General features: G+C 39.1%; 1 protein-coding gene across 7 annotated transcripts in view; it reads right to left on the bottom strand.

Annotated features, from left to right (window-relative positions):
- The window catches only part of RBM33 (RNA binding motif protein 33), a 133,447-nt gene that overhangs the window by 91,344 nt on the left and 22,367 nt on the right, over positions 1-19,736 (bottom strand). For 4 of the 7 annotated variants that reach the window (XM_050785695.1, XM_050785697.1, XM_050785701.1 and 1 more), the window contains exons 3-6: positions 12,743-12,791; positions 6,578-6,654; positions 4,363-4,681; positions 263-382 (exon numbers count right to left, since the gene is read on the bottom strand). In XM_050785695.1, coding sequence (XP_050641652.1) covers positions 263-382; positions 4,363-4,681; positions 6,578-6,654; positions 12,743-12,791 — 565 coding nt within the window. The remainder of the gene's footprint in view (positions 1-262; positions 383-4,362; positions 4,682-6,577; positions 6,655-12,742; positions 12,792-19,736) is intronic. The other 3 variants (XM_050785700.1, XM_050785699.1, XM_050785698.1) reach the window with 1 other exon arrangement.

A 19,736-nucleotide genomic window follows, 5' to 3' on the forward strand; every position in this document is an offset into this window, starting at 1 on the left:
ACGTCACATTTCTGAAAGATTTCCACCCACATCCCCACAAAACATTTGCAACACTCTTAACACTTACAGGGCACACACTATGCGGAAATCACAGCACACCAGAACTCACTTCCCAAGGAGCCTACAAAGATCAGGTTTTTCACTATACACTCACAGTTCAAAGATATGTATCGACTTTCACTAATGCTAAAAAGATGCTCATTTTAAGTCCAGGGGGAAAAACAACAAACTTTTTGACTCTTTTTAAAAGATGAACAAATACCTCTTCAGTTGCAGGAGCAACCTGGGCATCAGTAATCTCATCTAATTCATCTTCAGCCACACAGTCTTCCTGCTCTCGCAGCCCTTGTTGCCCACCACAAGCCTGCAAGTATTCTTCATCCTAACAGCCATTAAAGAGAAAACAAGTTTTTCTCATACAGCTTCGGGGTGGTTTTTTACGCACTTTTCGTCTTTATGATTCATGCTTAATAATTGTAGAAAGTTTTACTATGGTGATTAGCTGACTGAGCACAAAGCACGAGGCCCAGAAACACGTGTTAACGCAAACAAAGCATATCACGCTGGCCCAGCCACCAGAGCGAGTGCCGTGGGCTTCTGCTTCAAACTCCAAGTGCTCTGTCACACAGCTCCTCTGCAAATCAACAGCACGGAAGAGCCACCTAAAGACACGGTGTATGTGCTCTCACAGAGGAGCTTAGCAGCAGGAGGGGGCTGAAATCATGCCCAACTCTATTTTTGTGGCAATGTAAGACAACAAAAGCGCCAGCAATTAAACAGAGGAGATTTTAAAAAATCACATTTAGTATGTTTCTGCATTAGGCCCCCTTCCCAAATGACAGGAAGAGTCCAGGTTTTGTATGAAACTTAAGGGGTGTATTAGCAAGCAAGCATCCCTTCTGGGTAGATGGAAGAAAGCAGGCAATCTGGCTGGAGACGACCACAACTGTGGAGAAGAAAGAAGGGCTTCTGGTATTGCAACAAGCGACAACATCTGACCCTACTCAGTGGAGGTGGACATCCCAGGGTCCCAGGCTACTTGCTAAAAAATGAACAGTAAAATGGTTCCAAGGCAGACAACCTCAAAGAGTGAACAACCTACAGAAATTTAACAACTACTGCATGGTACATGACAGTCTCATCTAGAACCCCCAAATAAAGCAGCTGTATTTAAGGTGACAAACCACCTTAGTTCCCACAATTCTTTAAAGACAATCTGAACACAATGCATGTCATTTTCCAGAAAACACTGTTAGCGCCCTATCAAAATAAAAACTATCACTACCCACGAATCACTGGAAGCAGGACATTCAGATTTCAAATAAAGCCAAATAAATGATGCTAATCCAAATCTTCAGCCAGTGTACAATGGAGTACAGTCCACACCCCTGGATTCTCACTGGGAAACAAAAATCTGCTACCCTTGACATAAAATGTCAACCTGAAGTTGTTTTTACAGAACAGTAAGGTCTCAATCTATGTTAATTTTAAAGGCCTTAAATAAACTTATTGCACTTAAAGGTAGAAGTCACCCAACAATTTTCTAATATTTTGTTGACTAAACCAATACACACTCCTTACTAATATAAAAGCACACATTTTCAAATGAAATCACAATCCTCTCCCAAGAAGAGCACCAGCAAAATTCACAGGAAAGAACAGCAGAGCTGTGCATCCAGCTAACCCTTCCCACTGTACATTCTGGGGTTTCATGATTCTACTCCCAGTTATGCACCAAAGCCCCTCCATGTGGCTTTACACGTAGGTTCCAACAGATCCACATTTCAGAGTTCAAGTCTGGCTTTAGAATGGGGGGTTAACAAACCCAAGGGAGAACAAACATCACAGTCATACAAGCCATTTAATAAACTAAAATACCATTGGGGTACACAAAGACACAATCTGCTCATGTGTTCGTTAGTCTAAAGGTGAATAAATCATCTGAGCTTCAGTGACAGCCTCAGAAGACAGAGACAGAGAGGCTCCCACTGCCGAGCAAGATAAGAGTACCTCCCAATTTAATTCTCTGTGTATCTCCTCCTGTCCAAAGAAGCGGCAATTTCAGACCATTCAGACGTTATCATTGTGATCATCATAAAACAAGAAAAGAATGATCACGGCTAGAACACACGTATTAAGACGAACTGACAGTGCTCACAGAGAGACATTTAACTACTACTGCTCAACTTTAAACTTTACAACTCTCCATGAAAACATTAGGACACTTTCAGAATGTCTAAGTTTTTTTTTTTTTTTTTTTTTAAAGACTTTAATTCTGAAAAAAAAAATCATTTTAATGTGGGAGAGTACTGTGAGTATTATTAAACTGCCACCTTTTCTTCTTTTCAAAACTTGAATCTTAGACCACAAGATGTTAGATAATTAAGCTGGATTTTATTACAACTGGGGCCTATGTGTAACCTCAAGTTTGACAATGGAATACAAGAGAAGGAAATTCCTCACTTGGAAATTCTCTTTACAACAAACTCTGCAAGAACACCAAAGTGAAAGAGGACTTCTATGTGGCTGTGCACACGCATCCTTCAGGCACCTTCCACGCTATGATCTGTGCCGCCTAGTACTAAGTTCACAGGCAAGGCCAATGTTCATGATACGGTTTAGCAGTATTTGTGTCCGCAGTGCTTAGACATCAGTAAAGACTTGTTGGACTGCTGAACTTACAGGAGGTGGGAACCCAGGACGATTAGCCAATCATCTTATTTTACTGATGAGTAATAGAAATAATAAAACACTCTAGGCAATAACTAGGCACAATTCTAAAAGACCTTGGTTTAATTTTCAAAAAGCATTTGAAATTACAGTGTCTCACTTTAAGGGCATACAAACACACCAGTAAACCAGAAGGCACGTGCCTACACTAGCGAAGGATTACTAGAACAAATTATTACAGGGTTATGGAAATAACAAGTTCCCCATGATGCCTTTTACATGATTCTATTTACCAAAACTACAAACATTTCTCATTACTGTATCTACCAAAGAGCAAATATTAACCAAAAAAAATTAAATCTTAAAACTACTGAGCGCCAGGGACCGTGGCTCATGCCTGTAATCCCAGAACTTTGGGAGGCCGAGGCAGGTGGATAACGTGAGGTCAAGAGTTCGAAATCAGCCTGGCCAACATGGTAAAACCCCATCTCTACTAAAAACACAAAAATCAGCCAGGCGTGGTGGTGGGCGCCTATAATTCCAGCTACTCAGGAGGCTAAGGCAGGAGAACTGTTTGAACCCAGGAAGTAGAGGTCGCAGTGAGTGGTGATCACGCCACTGCACTCCAGCCTAGGCGACAAAGCAAGACTCCGTCTCAAAAAAAAAAAAAAGAAAACTATTGAGACACCTAAATACAATCATGACTGGAACTAAATATTCTAAGGTTCCACATAAACAATTAATCCTTTTCAAAATTACTCATACACATGACCAAAATTCAGCAACTTCTAAACTATTTTTTTGAAACGAAAGCTTACTCTGAATAAAGATGTAAATACAGAAAAGCAGAGCTACTCCCATTGCAAATGGGCTCTTTAAGGTCCCAATTTTGCATACTCCTGTCACCATCCCAACAGCCCCAATCACTTGGCCCCCATGGTGTTCCCAAAACCCTAAGATTCTACTACAGCTACTGAGATCACATCCTTCCCTCATAAATTTTGTTACATGCTTATTTTAAAAAACAAATCTCTTTTGATGATGAGTCATTAAAAGATGAGAATCTTACACTAGTACATTTTTTCTTTCTTGTTGGTTCAACTTTGAAAAAAAAAAAACAACTACCTACCAAAATAACCTTTCTGAAATAAAAAAATCAGCACAATCTTGCTTCCCGATTATAGATAACGAATTATATGTGACATTTCCTAAACTAACCTCCAATCTCTTTATTCAGGTTTAGACAGTTCTCAGCTACAAAAAGGATGAACAGGACATCAATCACTTTGGAATATTAGCACCTTAAAGATGTCTTTAGCAGGTCAATAATCTTTTCACCTTAGAAGGACTTTATCAGATCTTGTCTAAAGCCTGGATAAAAGCTCTGCATTAAGTACTCCTAACAATTGACAGTGTATCCCCACAACACAAAGCTGTTTTCTTCCTTAGGGTACAATCCTCAAGGTCACGATTCTTTGCAGCCTTCCAGAATGACAAAGGAGCATTACCTCTGGCCAAACAAGCTGTCAACACAAACTTTGTCATAGCTCAGATAAAGAAACTGGCAGACAGTGATAATAAGGTCTAATTTCCCCTCCCTCCCAAGGGAGGTAAATAGATTTCAAATCAGTCTAGAAGCCTATGCATGGGAAGCCAGGTTATCTTTGGCCATACAAAGGAGGAAAGACTCACTGTAAATTCATCTAAAGGTTCATTGATTTCGATGTCTAACACTTCATCGGTGTAAAGTTGCTCCTCCTCTGGCTCCTCCACATATTCTATTTGGTCTTCTGTCAACTCAGCTTCGTGGCCTTCATACTGTCCTTCTTCTGGGTACTCTTGAGTATACAATTCTGATCCATCAGATTTGTGATAAACCAGTTCATCCTCTCCTTGTTCTTGTTCGTACTCAGACTCCTGTTCTCCAGATTGGTCGTTAGTGTTGTCGGACAGTTCAAATGATGTAACCATGCCAGATGTAGCATTCAGACTAATTGTAACACCCTGAGAACTAGAGAGGACAAAAATAAAAAAAATAAAAAAAATAAAAAAAATAGCCAATGAAGAGAGGAGCTCAAAACTAAATCATTATATAAACAGCTGTTACAAAGATTTAAACTATGACTGGTAAAAAGTTATTCCAGTTACTGACAAATGCACATTAACTCCAACAGTACTCAAAGTGCTATGCAGAGCCGTGCCCTAAGCCCTTAATGCATACAGCAGAGCTAACTGTGCTATATGGAGCTGGCCACAGACTGGCAATGCATATAGCGCCTCTACTTATCATCAGCGGCAGGTTATTTGACCAAAAGAATTAAATCAACCACAGATGAAACACATCTGACTGGCAAAAGTCCAAGACTGGAATCAAATAGACTATATTTCATTCTAATTTACAGAATGAAATAGAAACTGCTAAGATTTCAAAGTAAAAACAGGAGTATTATTCTATAAGCAGAAAATCAGAGTTGGAATTTTAAGAGCAATTTTTCTTCTTTACATCTATGATAGAAATTATAAACTCCTGTTTAAGAAAATCAAAATATTAAAAATTTGTGTGAAAATACATTTGTGTTCAAATAGATAAATTTATATTAGTCACAAATATCTTTAAAAATTGTTCATAATTTCTAAGTAAAATAACAAAGGTTTTGAAACTGCAAAAAAATCATGTTCCACCTATTAAATCATAACAGTTGCACAAACAATAAGGTGCAAGATAACATTTCCCATGCAAGATGGTGCAGATAAATCTATGTTCACACATAGCACCCAATCCTAACAAAAAATTAATACACCTCTTAGACTTCAAGATACTGTGGCTAAAAAACTTCAATGATGTATTTCTAAAAGGCAATCTAACTCAAAAGATCAAATATAACAATGATGTCAAAGAATGGAATTGGGAAATTTATCTGACTGGTAGAATAATTTAAAACTTATTTTTACCTATAAAAATTACTTTATGTTAGAAAATGTTACAAATCCATGGCTCAATAATAAATGGCATATATTCATTAATTACATTTATAACCAAGAGCTTGTCTACATTTTCCCGATGTTTCCTCATGAAATTAAAAAACTTATTCCACCTACGAGAGTGTCTCTCTCCTCGTATAATATAGCTTACTATATGTCAACAACAGAAAGATATTCATCGTACCAGTCAACTAGAGTCTAAAGTATCACCTCTCAAAGTGTCCAAAATAGTAATTCAGTAAATGATATCAATAAACTGGCTAAAATGAAAACAAATGCAGCAACATCAAACTGCAGAAGAGTTAAGAGTTCTAGGCCACTGCCCTCCACCCAAATAAAGCAATTCTTTAAAAGAGCAGTAGATATCCGTACTAAATGTTCATAACCTGCACTGAACAGAACTCACAAAGATCATTAAATGAAAGACCTACTGATTTTTTCTTTTTGAGACGGAGTTTCACTCTGTCTCCCAGGCTGGAGTGCAGTGGCACGATCTCGGCTCACTGCAACCTCCGCCTCTCAGGATCAAGCAATTCTCCTGCTTCAGCCTCCCGAGTAGCTGGGACTATAGGCGTGTGCCACCGTGCTTGGCTAATTTTTAGTAGAGACAGGATTTCACCATGTTAGCCAGGCTGGTCTCGAACTCCTGACCTCAAGTGATCTGCCCGCCTCAACCCCGCAAAGTGCTGGGATTACAGGCGTGAGCTACAATGCCTGGCTAAGAACTACTGATTTTAAACAGCTGCTCTGTTTACAGAACATCCATATGGCTTCTACAGTTACTACTAGTATTCCATTTAGAATGTAATCATGTGTTAAAGATATAAGGCTACATTATTCAATTACATTCCATTATAATTATAAGTAACAGTTCCTATCAATCTAGTTAAATAAAGAACATTTATAATGAGGTAATATTGAGTACCTGAAATTTTCTTCGTCTTCATTATCACTCTGCAAAAGATCATCATTTAGCTCTTCATCTGACAAATCCGACTGATTCTAATTAAAATAAGAAATATAATGTGTGTCACTTCCATAAAAAGACTTGTTACAAAGTACAAAATTACATTGACTGAATTGTTTCTAGCCTTATATTAAAACGTTTGCCACCCAAAAGGCTTTGTAGTCACCAGAGGACAATCAAGAGATCCCACACAAGGCATGTGGATCCCTCCTGGGCTCAGCTTCAGGTGCCCAGGCAAACTAAATGTAAAAACAGCAAGTATAATGATCACATTTATTCTCACACAAAAGAGAAAAGGTGAGAAGTTCATTGGTGGAGGCTTACAAACAAATAATATCTTCTTATAATACACAAAAAGTAAGATATCCTTAAGGTACTACTAAATTTAATGCTAATATCCAAAACCTAAAGATTTTTTAAACGACATAAAAAGTGTAATTTTAGAAATAAGATTTTAAATAATTGAATCACTAAATTGAAATAAGAGACTATAATAAAACTTTGGTTTTTCCAATACAGATCACATATGAAAACAAATGTTAGCAGCTCAGTTCCCCACTCCTGTTCTTGATGGTACTCCTACCTATAAGCATAGAGAGCCTAGCTATTCTGTCAAGAGTTCCAGGTTTTGTTAGGTTATATATATTTGAGCATCTTAGGAATAGGTTTGGGGGAGGTGTTATTCACACTTTCACACTACTTATTCACACTACTTCACACTTTCTTCCCTTTTTAAAATTACTTATATGTAGAAATGGTATATATAAATTACTACTCCCTTCACAAAAGACAGTCAAAGCCACACACACACACTGTCATACACACATATTCATTATTAAAAAGTAAAGACAGAAAAATCAACTTGGTTTTCTACTTAAAGGTGAACAAACAAGCAGTCTTTTCCTGGTAGTTACACCTAATAAAAACTTATCTGTATACTTTACTACAGTATTTCTGATAGCCAAAAATAATCAATCTTATTAGTACTTCTTAGTCGCATGGGACTCAACCTCAACACTGACACCACAATAAAATAAAAATAAAATAACACAGGCCACATACTCAGTTTATCTGCAGAAGGGAGAACAGATATGTGTGATAACAAAACAGACTGCTTAACTGACAGAAAATGAAGTTTCTGGCTGGACGCAGTGGCTCACGCCTGTAATCTCAACACTTTGGGAGGCCAAGGTAGGTGGATCACTCAAGGTCAGGAGTTCGAGACCAACCTGGCCAACATGGTGAAACCCTGACTCTACTAAAAGTACAAAAAATTAGCTGGGCATGGTGAGGGGCGCCTGTAGTCCCAGCTACTCAGGAGGCTGAGGCAGGAGAATTGCTTGAAACCGGAAAGTGGAGGTTGCAGTTGAGTCACTGCACTCTCTAGCCTGGGCAACAAGAATGAAGCTCCCTCTCAAAAAAAAAGAAAAGAAAAGAAAATGACATTTCCATTAGGTGACCATATAATCTGTCATCCATTTCTGAGATTGAAAGGAGATGCCATTATGAAAGTGAGAGCTATGAGTCAGGCGAACCACAGGCAAACCTCGGTTTGGCTGTCCAACTCAGTAAATAAAACTTCAGGAAATCTTTAAAAATTAATAATTCGATGAGAGACAAATTTCATTTGAGAGGCTGCTTCTCTGAGCTTTTTAGTAAAACTCTTAGTATTTGTCAAAAATCAATGAGCCAAGAATGCACCAAGCAAACAGAAAGGGAATCTGTGCTGTGTTGCGCCCTCATGGGAGTCGCATCTCCCGTTGAGGATTCAACTTTCCTCTCTGACTTTTAAACCTACTGACAGACACAGGAGGCAGTAAGCACAATATCCGCTTCACTGAAAAAGCTGGAAAGGAGAGCTAGGCTACAGCTTTGAGGCCAAAGCTGATTTCAGCACATCCTAAAGAACTGGAGTGAACAGTTTCCTCGTGCTCCAGAGGGTTCTGCTCAGGATGGCCTGCAGGAAAGCAGGGCCACAGATCCCAAGATATGAAGATAAAGTGGCCACAGATGCCAGTGAAATCCTTTCTCCCAATCTTTCCAAACAGGTCATTTCTCCCATGGGGAGAGAAACAAATATGAAAGAGAAAGAATAGTTCTCTCCAATACTCCCAAAAACATAAAACCTACATGGAATAGCCAGAGTTTAAAAACAAGAAGAAAATGGTTCCCAAAACATTCTCCAACACAGACATCTATGAAACGGAGCCACCTCAACGTATCAGGAGAATGTCTGTCCAACACAAGTTGATGAAGGTAAATACAAAAGCTAAAGAAGGAACTGCAAGCTGGCAGCCAACTTCCACCTCACTCTTACCCACTTTCTAAAAGCTCTAGCCTGGTCACATCAGCCTGCTTTATCCTAAATTCGAAACCTTAATTATATACTTAAAACTGAGCCCTAACAACCTTCTTGACATGAATGAACTTGTCCCTGACAGTCTGACCCATGTGCCATCCTCAGAACTATGCACCTGCCTCGTGCTGTCTGTGCCGCAGGAGTCTTTCCAGGCAAAGGCTCCAAATTGTGCATTTCGTGGGGACCCCAGTGGGAGAAAACAATTTTTCAGGCAGCCGGTGTCCTCACCACATGAACTCCACTCACAGACCCTGCAGTAACTAACTCGCTCTCACTAGAAATCAAATAAATAGAAATTAAGCCAACCAGAAATCATTTTTCATCTATCACACTGAAAAGATTCTTTTTAAAAAGTGGTATCGAACAGGGAATGGAAAAGTGAGGGCAATGCTTATTCCCTGCTGCTAGGAACAGAAGTGGATCAAACATTTCTGGAAAGCAACTTGGCAATACAAGAACCATGAAATGTTTCCACCCTTAGGCCAGAATTCCTCTTTATAGAAACCGCCTAAGAAAAAAATTCCAAAAGCATAGTAAGACTTGTCCATTTAAATATCACCATAATGCCTGAGATTTACATAACATAATTCAGGAGGTAGGGAGTGAGTACGTAAACAGGAAGCAAAACAGCCTTTAACTGAAAATTACTGAGGCTGGGCGACTGACACCTGAAAGTAAACGATACCGTTCTCTCTTATTTTGTATATGCTTGAGATTTTCCACAAAAAGGTGTTTTAAAAAAAGTCATAAGCAATGAGCTGGAAACAACCTCAATGTACACAGGAGTGACTAGGTATACTGTAGCATCTACAAACGTTGAATATTATGTTGCCATTATAAAATATTTTAAAATAACCCTAATGACAAGGGGGAAATGCCAATGACACAATGTTAAATTAAAAAGAAGTAATGTTTTATATCTGTATTTCAATTTTTTTTTTTTTTGAGACCAAGTCTCACTCTAGCCCAGACTAGAGTGCAGTGGCGTGCAACCGCAGGAGCGCTGCAACCTCCACCTTCCAGGTTCAAGAAAGCCTCTCGAGTAACTGGGACTTCAGGTGCGTGCACCATGCCCGGCTAATTTTTGTATTGTTAGCAGAGACGGGGTTTCACCATGCTGGCCAGGCTGGTCTCCAACTCCTGACCTCAGGTGGTCCACCTGCCTCAGCCTCCCAAAGTGCTGGGATTACAGGCGTGAGCCACCACACCCGGCTTATATTTCGGTCGTATTTAAAAACACATGGGAAAAGAACAAAAGACAGGTGACAAAATGTTAGTCACGACTGTTTACATATTTTTCAGGCTTTCTTTTTTTATATATTTTCAATGCCTTGTTTCCTATAAGGTACAAAGCATTTATTTTATGTTAGGAAAGAATAAAGAGGAAATGAGAGAGACACATCTCCTGTTCCAAAGTAAACACACTTCCAAAATGTCCAAAACAGATGCAACCCTGCCACTGAGATGTCGGAATGCACTGTCACTGGGCTTGCTCCAGTTCCAGCCCAATGTGAGCAACTTACGACAATCAACTCAACTGAGAAAAGTAGGGTGACTTTCCCCAGAACAGTCAGCATTACAGTCCAAACCAAATAGTATTTCTCCATCTTTACTGATAACAGTCCTGACCCCAAAGCTTTTATGAGAGGAGGTCACGTGTATTAAAAGGGAATTATTACAGCTTTCTGGAAAGAAACACAGGGCAAACCATGATATGAGGCTTGCCTAGAGATAGAAATCTAACTTCATGTCAAAGTATTTTACTACATTTAAACCTTTTAACATCTAATTGTTATTCTCCATTAAAGCATCTTAAATACAAAGAAAAAAGTAGCCACTTTAGGTACAAAAATACAAGTGAGAGCACCTCAAAGAGTGTGCAAAATAATTCCCCCATACAGGATAAAAACAGGAGCCTTTTCCCCCAGTGACCATGACAAAGAAGGACTGAGCATCCCACCCCTACTCCAGACATCACACTACAACACAGACCAAACACCAGGCTCTCTCACAAGGCTCTCACGTCAACTGATACGGATGCATTTCCATTTACTCGTATTGAATCAGGTGGATTTACAACTAAGCACACTAACTCTGTGTTAGAAGTGATGACAGAGCCATCTAAAGGAAGGAAAGTTGGGTGAGGTCAAAGCCAGGCCACCTGCAGGCTGATGATGCAGTAATAACACAGAATGCAAAGTGGCTTTAAAAGAATTCTAAAACGCATTCACGCATTAAAGAAAATGCTAATAATGCAATATAGTAAGTTACAAGAAAATGGCAAAACTGGTCACTTTTTTTTTTTTTTTTTGAGATGAAGTCTCACTCTGTCACCAGGCTGGAGTGCAGTGGTGCAATCTCGGCTCACTGCAGTCTCCACCTCCCAGGTTCAAGCAATTCTCCTGCCTCAGCCTCCCAAACTGCTGGGACCACGCCCAGCAGACTACAGGCATGCACCACCATACCTGGCTAATTTTTGTATTTTTAGTAGAGACAGGGTTTCACCACGTTGGCCAAGATGGTCTCCATCTCTTGACCTCATGATCCACCCGCCTCACCCTCCCAAACTGCTGGGACCACGCCCGGCCTGGTACTTCTAGTAACAGATCTTAACTGTATCACAAATGAGATTAAAAGGGAAATCTATTAAGATGTGATAAATCAGTCAAAAGATGTGAACTTACCGCACTTCTTGAAATACAGATTTATACCACTAATATTATTGATAAATTTTAACCTAAAAGAATAATAGCTTGAGGCCAGGCGCAGAGGCTCACATCTGTAATCCCAGCACTTTGAGAGGCCAAGGCAGGTGGCTCACAAGGTCAGGAGATCGAGACCATCCTGGCAAACATAGTGAAACCCTGTCTCTACTAAAAATACAAAAAATTAGCCTGGCGTGGTGGCAGGCACCTGTAGTCCCAGCTACTCGGGAGGTTGAGGCAGGAGAATGGCGTGAACCCAGGAGGCGGGGCTTGCAGTGAGCGGAGATCGTGCCACAGTACTCCAGCCTGGGCAACAAAGCGAGACTCTGTCTCAAAAAAACAAAAAAATTAAGCCTAAACTATCTTGATAATGAGAACAGGAAGTGTTTTTAAACAGTTAATAAAATTTTAAAAATGTAGTATTTCACTTTCTTGCTTTACATTTCTACTTTTACATGTTTTATAATGTCCGAAATATACTGGTAGGGTTCTGTGTGTGTGTGTATATATATTTCGTAAACTGAATTACAGTGTATATATACATATATATACTGTGTATATATATACACACCCACAATATATATAAATAGATACACAAAATTTTTACTTCATCAAAAAGATTTAGAAAAACCTACATTAGGTTTTAGACTTCTATTTATTTTAATGTTTATTATATTTGAGTATGTTTACCTTTAAACTTATCTCTGAATGCCTCCAAAAAGTGACATCCAGAACAAGTATGCAAAATATTAACCTCCAAATGTTACCTTCTGTTATGGCAAGGCACAACTTTATGTTAACGCTGTCATAATCCAGTAACTTCTAGAATGCCTTGGACAAAGTAGGAACTAATCTTCAAGGATTTATTTCTTGAGTTATAGTTACCAGAGAATTTACTAATAAACAGTCAATTCCTTGTGCACTTAAAAAATAATTCAGTTTACAAAATTTTTATCTATACCCAACTTTCCAGTAATAAAACCCATGTATAGTGATTACTGCTATATGTTAAGTACAATTAAATGACTATTATTTCATCTCGGGACACAAACTTCTTACCTTTTTGCCAGATAGTAAATCTTCTCCAAGTAAATCATCTTCAAGTTCACTTGGGAGAAAAAAAGAGACATGTCAATGATTATTCCCATTAAGACTTGCAAGTCTGTAGGTCACTTGGGAATTTACCAAGAACTCTACAGCTCAGGTACCTTTTTTTTTTTTTTTTTTTTGAGACAAAGCCTCAACCCAGTCGCCCAGGATGGAGTACAATGGTGCGATCTCGGCTGACTGTATCCTCTGCCTCCCAGGTTCAAGCAATTCTCCTGCCTCAGCCTCCCAAGTAGCTGGGATTACAGGCATGCGCCATCATGCCCAGCTAATTTTTTGTATCTTTAGTAGAGACGAGGTTTCACCATGTTGGTGAGACTGGTCTCAAACTTCGGATCTCATGATCCGCCTGCCTTGGCCTCCCAAAATGCTGGGATTACAGGCGTGAGCCACCACTCCCGGCCAGCTCGGATACCTTTACATTAAGTTTGCTATACTTTCCTTTTTCTTTATTAATAATAAAAATGTATTTTCGAATGCACAGAGAACATTTTACCTTTTAAGTATGGGGAGGCCTTGCTATAAGTAGTGCCTCACTATACTTCTCATCTTAGTTTTGCACCTTAATACGGGATTTTAATCTCTTGGGCCTGTTGAATAATCAGTAAAAGCAGAAACTGGAATATAGTAAGTCATATCTAAGCTTTCTCCTATCTTTAAAAACCTTAATGAAGAAGGAAAAGATACACAATATAATTAATTAGGAAGATCAAAACCAAAACCACTAGAGACAGTTTGACATTCATCAAACCAACAGAAAGCGAAAAAAATAAATTTTAAAACCGAATGAGAACATAAAATGAAATCACAGTAACTAAGGGAATTAGCTTTGTATAACATGGATGTCCTATCAGTGATCTGCAATTTTTCCCAGCATACTTCTGTTTTAAATGATTAGAAGCAGGCTTTCTCCCTATTTCTACAATTAAAACAGAAACCCTGAGCAAATAAAAAAGCTGAAAACATTTTCCACTGCATTTATTGGAAACAAGATGCTTTTAGTTGATAAAAATGGCTACCACTGGATTATGTTTTTAATTCTGGGGAAACCAATCTCTTGGAAGCAAGTATCACTAAAAGCCAACATAGAGAAATGTACAAAGAGGAAATACAATTAGATGGACTTTAGTTCTAGGTGCAAATACTCATGGAGATTTAACTGCATCAATATTCTTATTAGAATTGCCACTTTATTTTTTAAGGGGGGGCTCTGGTTACAAAATTCTATAGGTTTTGAGAAATCAGCAAAACCATGATTTTACCCAAAAAATCATGTTTATTTTTAGCATGCCACTCTGCAGAATACTATAATCTCCAGGAATCCATATATGGAGTTATAATGAAATGCATGTTTCTATATAATGCCTTTTAGAACTAAAAACAACCTGACAAATCATTTAATTCATGCACTAAAGACTTTGTTATTTTAAGTTATCCTCCAAAAAGTCCTATAACCTCATTTTACAAATAAAGAAAATAAGGACAAGACATGAAATAACCTGCCTAAAGTCACACAGCAGTGACAGATGCAGGACAAGAACAGCCCTTGAAAAGCAATCTTTCAGACTCCTATACGATGGTTATACAAAAATAACATACAGCTTCTTTCAACATTTTAAAACCACTATCATCTATCAAATACAATTTTTGTATCTTCAGTGTTCCAACTACCCTCCAGAGGCAGGGAGAAAACAATGCTGTCTAGTCAATAATATTTACAATAACCCCATTTGAAATTTGATTCCAGATAACCAAAAACACACAAGCACCTCTTTGAAGACAGGCACTGATCTATATCATCATCTTAAGTAACTAAAAATGGAATGTGATGCCAGTTTCCCAGGGCAAACTGACAAAATCATAAAAACAGGTGTTAGTAATTATACAAGCAAAGATCTAGAAAGTATGCCTTTTGCTGACAAGCACACAGAAATAAATCAACCTTTAATAACTACTTAATTTTTCTAAACAAAAACATTTTTAAAAAGTAAGTTTATCAACTATAAAATAAGCAGAGAAAATGAAGACCAGTACTTGTTTCATGACGAGCGAGAAACAGGATGGGAGACAGTGGGACTCAGTACAGAACAACAGCAAGTATAAACAGCAACCCCAGCAAGCCACAGCATCTGCTCAGCACACTTCTGTGCCAGGCACCACTTGACAAGTTCCACATACACGAGCTTTTCATTGACATAATAACCCTCTCAGGTAGACACGTACACTGTTGCCATTTTTTAAATGTGAAAACAGAAACACTAAGATGCTAACTTGCCCAAGGTCACCCAGCTAAGAAGTGGTGACACCAGTGAGAGAATCCAAGTCCTAACTACTATGCACACACCCCACAGAAACTACATGTACTTTTCTTCTTGTCATTGTAAAGCTGGACCCTCACAAAGGATGTATATATAAGGAATAATGTATTACATATGTAAAACTACATCCACTCTTGCCAAAAACAACAATGAACTAATGGAAATGACTGGTCTCCATCTGGCAGTTTCAAAGGGGCGAGCAGTCACTCTGGCTGGCAGTAGCAGTAAGTGTTCTAGGAAATCAAACAAACACTGGGCTGAAGAGGCTTCCTGTGTTCAATTCTAGAGCTCCCTAAAGATTCCACCAGTAATCACTACTTGAGTATGAACAACCTTTCCAGCAGACATTTCTTATTAAAGCTTATAGACAATGAGCTCTTTGAAAGCAAGTATATTTTTACTTAGAAACAGAAGTTATCCTCAAAGACGTTTTTCAGGAAACAAGTATTTGTTGTTAATCACTGGGCTACAGCCTTTCAAAACCAGAAGTGAACTTGACCACTGTACATGGGGCTGTAGTCTCTGGGTCCTCCCCACTCTAGTCTGCTCTCCGTCTTACCTGCCTGCTCTGTGCCTGGATTGTGTCCTCCAGGAGCAGCTGGCACAGCCTGTCCTAACCTCTGGCTTCCAGATGGAATCGCCCATTGGGAGGCACCAACATAATGTCACCAAGTAGGAGGAGAAAGATGGGCCCCTCCCTTCTCACCTGAAGGGATAGAGACTATAGTATCCCTCCCCGAACAGCCTTCACTTCCCACAAGGCCGGGGTAGGAACTGGTACTCCCTGGATGGAAGTGAACTCATTAGTTCTTTAACCCTGCCCTGTAAATAGACCCTTCATTAAATTTCTTCAGTTAAAACTTTTTGGGCCGGGCGTGGTAGCTCACGCCCGTAATCTCGTATTCTCAACACTTTGGGAGGCTGAGGCGATTGGATCACCTGAGGCCAGGAGAGTTCAAGACCAGCCTGGCCAACACGGCGAAATCCCTTCTCTACTAAAAATATAAAAATTAGCCAGGCACAGTAGCACATGCCTGTAATCCCAGCTACTCGGGAGACTGAGACATGAGAATCGCTTGAACCTGGGAGGTAGAGGTTGCAGTGAGCTGATATCGCACCACTGCACTCCAGAGCAGACTCTGTCTCAAAAAAACAAACACAAACAAACAAAAACAACTTTTTGAGTGTGCCATCTCTTTCTTACCTGGGCACGAGACATTCTTTTAAAAAAAAAAAAAAAAAAACACAATTTCAGGTGTTGGTTCAGCAATGACATCATATTCTTCCAACCACCACCACCAGCACAGCACGGCAGAAAAACTTACCATAGTAATTCCTGACCCACTCTGCTCAACTTCGAAGTGTCTCTCTCTGTGTCATGCAGCACACAGGGAGGCTGTCTTATGCTTAAAACATCAAAAAAGAAATACATGTGGCAAAATCTTCATAGATGCAAACATGTCATTGAAGACAATAAAAAAAGGAAGAGTTTCTGCCGGGCGCGGTGGCTCAAGCCTGTAATCCCAGCACTTTGGGAGGCCGAGACGGGCAGATCACGAGGTCAGGAGATCGAGACCATCCTGGCTAACACGGTGAAACCCCGTCTCTACTAAAAAATACAAAAAACTAGCCGGGCGAGGTGGCGGGCGCCTGTAGTCCCAGCTACTCGGGAGGCTGAGGCAGGAGAATGGCGTGAACCCGGGAGGCGGAGCTTGCAGTGAGCTGAGATCCGGCCACTGCACTCCAGCCTGGGCGGCAGAGGGAGACTCCGTCTCAAAAAAAAAAAAAAGGAAGAGTTGGTTCACAAACAACACTGAGACAACTACTATTCATAATAAGGTAAACAATAAAAACTAGAACTGTCTCACACCATGACCAAAACAAGTTTCATCATAGCAGAAAGCAAGACAGCTGCCAAAGACGTCTAAAGTCATGTCAAATGGACGCAGGAGCCAACCTGAAGAAATTCCAATTCAGCAAATATCAGGCAATGTAACCACCAATAAAGATACTAAACTACAATGGATTCAACACAACCCAACATTTAAATCTATGATTTCAAAATGATTCAAAAACAAAACTCATCCCTGCAAGATGCTAGGGCTGACTTCTTAGTTTGAAACGTGGTAAACAACAGGAAAGACTCAATCACCCTGTCTTTTCTAAGTAATCTCTAGCTCAGAAGAACCAACTGGTTTACAGTACTATTAGGTACTATAATAGTGTACTAGTACCATAGGTAACAGGAAAAGCGGAGGTATCACCACGTGCCCCCAAGTAGCTTCCGATGAGGAACGCAGCAATACTTACTATACTGCCACACCCCGGCCCCTCCCCCAAGTTCAAACCTGAATCCCATCCACTTCGAGTTCTATTAACTCACATAAAACACCAGCAGTTAAAGGGCACGCTAAAAACACCTCAGGGAGTGCAATCAGCAAAAGGAAAATTCTAGAAGACACACTACCCTGTTTCTTCAACAAAAAATTGCATGGAACTAAAATAAGATGGGGGAGAACCTGTATATGAAACAACACTTGAAAGACAACCATCAATGACCATGTGGGCCCAATTCAACCACAAAAAAGCACACAGACACATATCCAAACTGGGAAAGTAACAGTATACTCATACATACATTTAAAGTAAGTGTGTATACATATGTATGGAGATATACACATGTGCGTCTACATACATATACATAGACACACACACAAATATAAGAGAATCGGAAATTTACACACTAAGATATTTACATAATAAGGAATTTTTTAAGATACAATAACTATTGTGGCTGTATTTGTAAATCCTTTATTTTTTAGAAAAATATATTCTGGAAATTTTGAGGGGGTTGCAGAGTATGGTTAAGAGATTGGCTACATGCTGTTAACTGGTGAAACTGGAGAATGGTGCACTGGGTTCATTGTACTAGTCTGTTTTCACATATGCTTGAACTTGTTAGTAACTTAAAAATCAATCAATTTAATCAATTTCAGGCAGACTGTGTATCTATTTAAAAAAAAATTAACTATCATAGACACATGCAGGAGATACCCAGAATACAAGTTAGGGAAGAATTTCTTAAGGACAAAAAGCACAAACCAATTTCCTGCGCCTCCTGAAGTGGGCACTCAGGAGACCGCACATCACCTACCCTTGACCACAAGGCACAGCCTACAGTCAGTCACGACGGAACACCAACAAACCCAAAATAAATGGCCTGTCAACGTCATAAAAGACAGGCTACAAAATTCTTCCACATTAAGAAACAATGAAAGAAAAACGCTATGTATGATCCTGCATTGAATCTTGAACCAGAACAAAAAATTCTTTTGGAGGGTATAAAGGAAATTATTGAGACAACTGAAAACATTCTGAATAACCACTGTAGAATAAAAAATTAAAACTGGGTAGGGCACACTAGCTCACGCCAATTCCAGCACTCTGGGAGGCCAAGGTAGGAGTATTACTGACAAAAATCTGAATAACCACTGTAGAACAAAAAATAGAACTAGGCAGAGTGTGCTAGAACAAAAAAATAGAACTAGGCAGGTCATGCCTGTAACCCCAGCATTCTGGGAGGCCAAGGCAGGAGCATCACTTGAGCCCAGGAGTTCCTGCTTGCTATGATCACGCCACTACACTCCACCTGCGTGACAGAGAAACACCCTGTCCCCAAAATAACAACAACAACAAACCTCACATATATAGAACTGGATGTTTGATAAACTTCCTGACTTTAAAAATTATACCATATTTATATAAGTGAAAGTTCCTGTTTTGGGGAAAATACATGCTAAACAATACTGAAGCATTCGGAAGTGGCATGATGCCTGCAACCTACTGTCAAATAGTACAGGAAAGAAAATTTTACATATACAGTATATCCATGTATGTAAAGAATTAAAATAACATCGGTTGACAAAAAGCACCCCATGAGTGTAAGAGAAGGTTAAGTGGGAGTTTCTGTATTATTCTTACAACTTTCTTGGAAGTCTGAAAAGAGTTTCCAAATACATTTCTTTCATGTTTTAATAAAAAGAATAAAAAACTATAAGGAAAAATATTATACACTTGACTGTATTCTTTTCAAAAATCTAGTTAAAGACTATTTTTTAAGGAAACACATGCCACAGACTGGGAGGAGATATCTATAAACAATAAAAATAAATTTCCAGTAAGTATAATATAAAGTCCCTAAAATCAATAAGCAAAAGACAATCCAAAAGAAAAACAAACAGATATGAACACACCATTCAAAGAGGAACTCCAAATAATGAGTAAGCTACTAAAAGACCCACTTAATATTTTATTCAGCTCACCATCACAGTTTTTTAGTCAAAACTAGCTTTAGTACTTACTAGTAAGACCATTTATTTTCTAGGAAACACTTTGTTTTTAAGCACTATTTGATTTTTAGAATGCATGCTGGCTGATTTTGTGCGTCAGCTTGACTGGGACAAGAGGTGTCCAGCTACCTAACAAAACATTATTTCTGTGAAAGTCCATGAGGGTGCTTCCAGAGCTGATTAGTGATGAATCCATAGACTGAGTAAAGAAATCCATCCTCACCAATGTGGGCAGACATTACCCAAAAAGTTGGAGTTGGGCAAATTCACCCTTTTCTT

Source organism: Macaca thibetana, chromosome 3 (assembly GCF_024542745.1).
Source record: "Macaca thibetana thibetana isolate TM-01 chromosome 3, ASM2454274v1, whole genome shotgun sequence".
Classification (NCBI taxonomy): Eukaryota; Metazoa; Chordata; class Mammalia; order Primates; family Cercopithecidae; genus Macaca; species Macaca thibetana.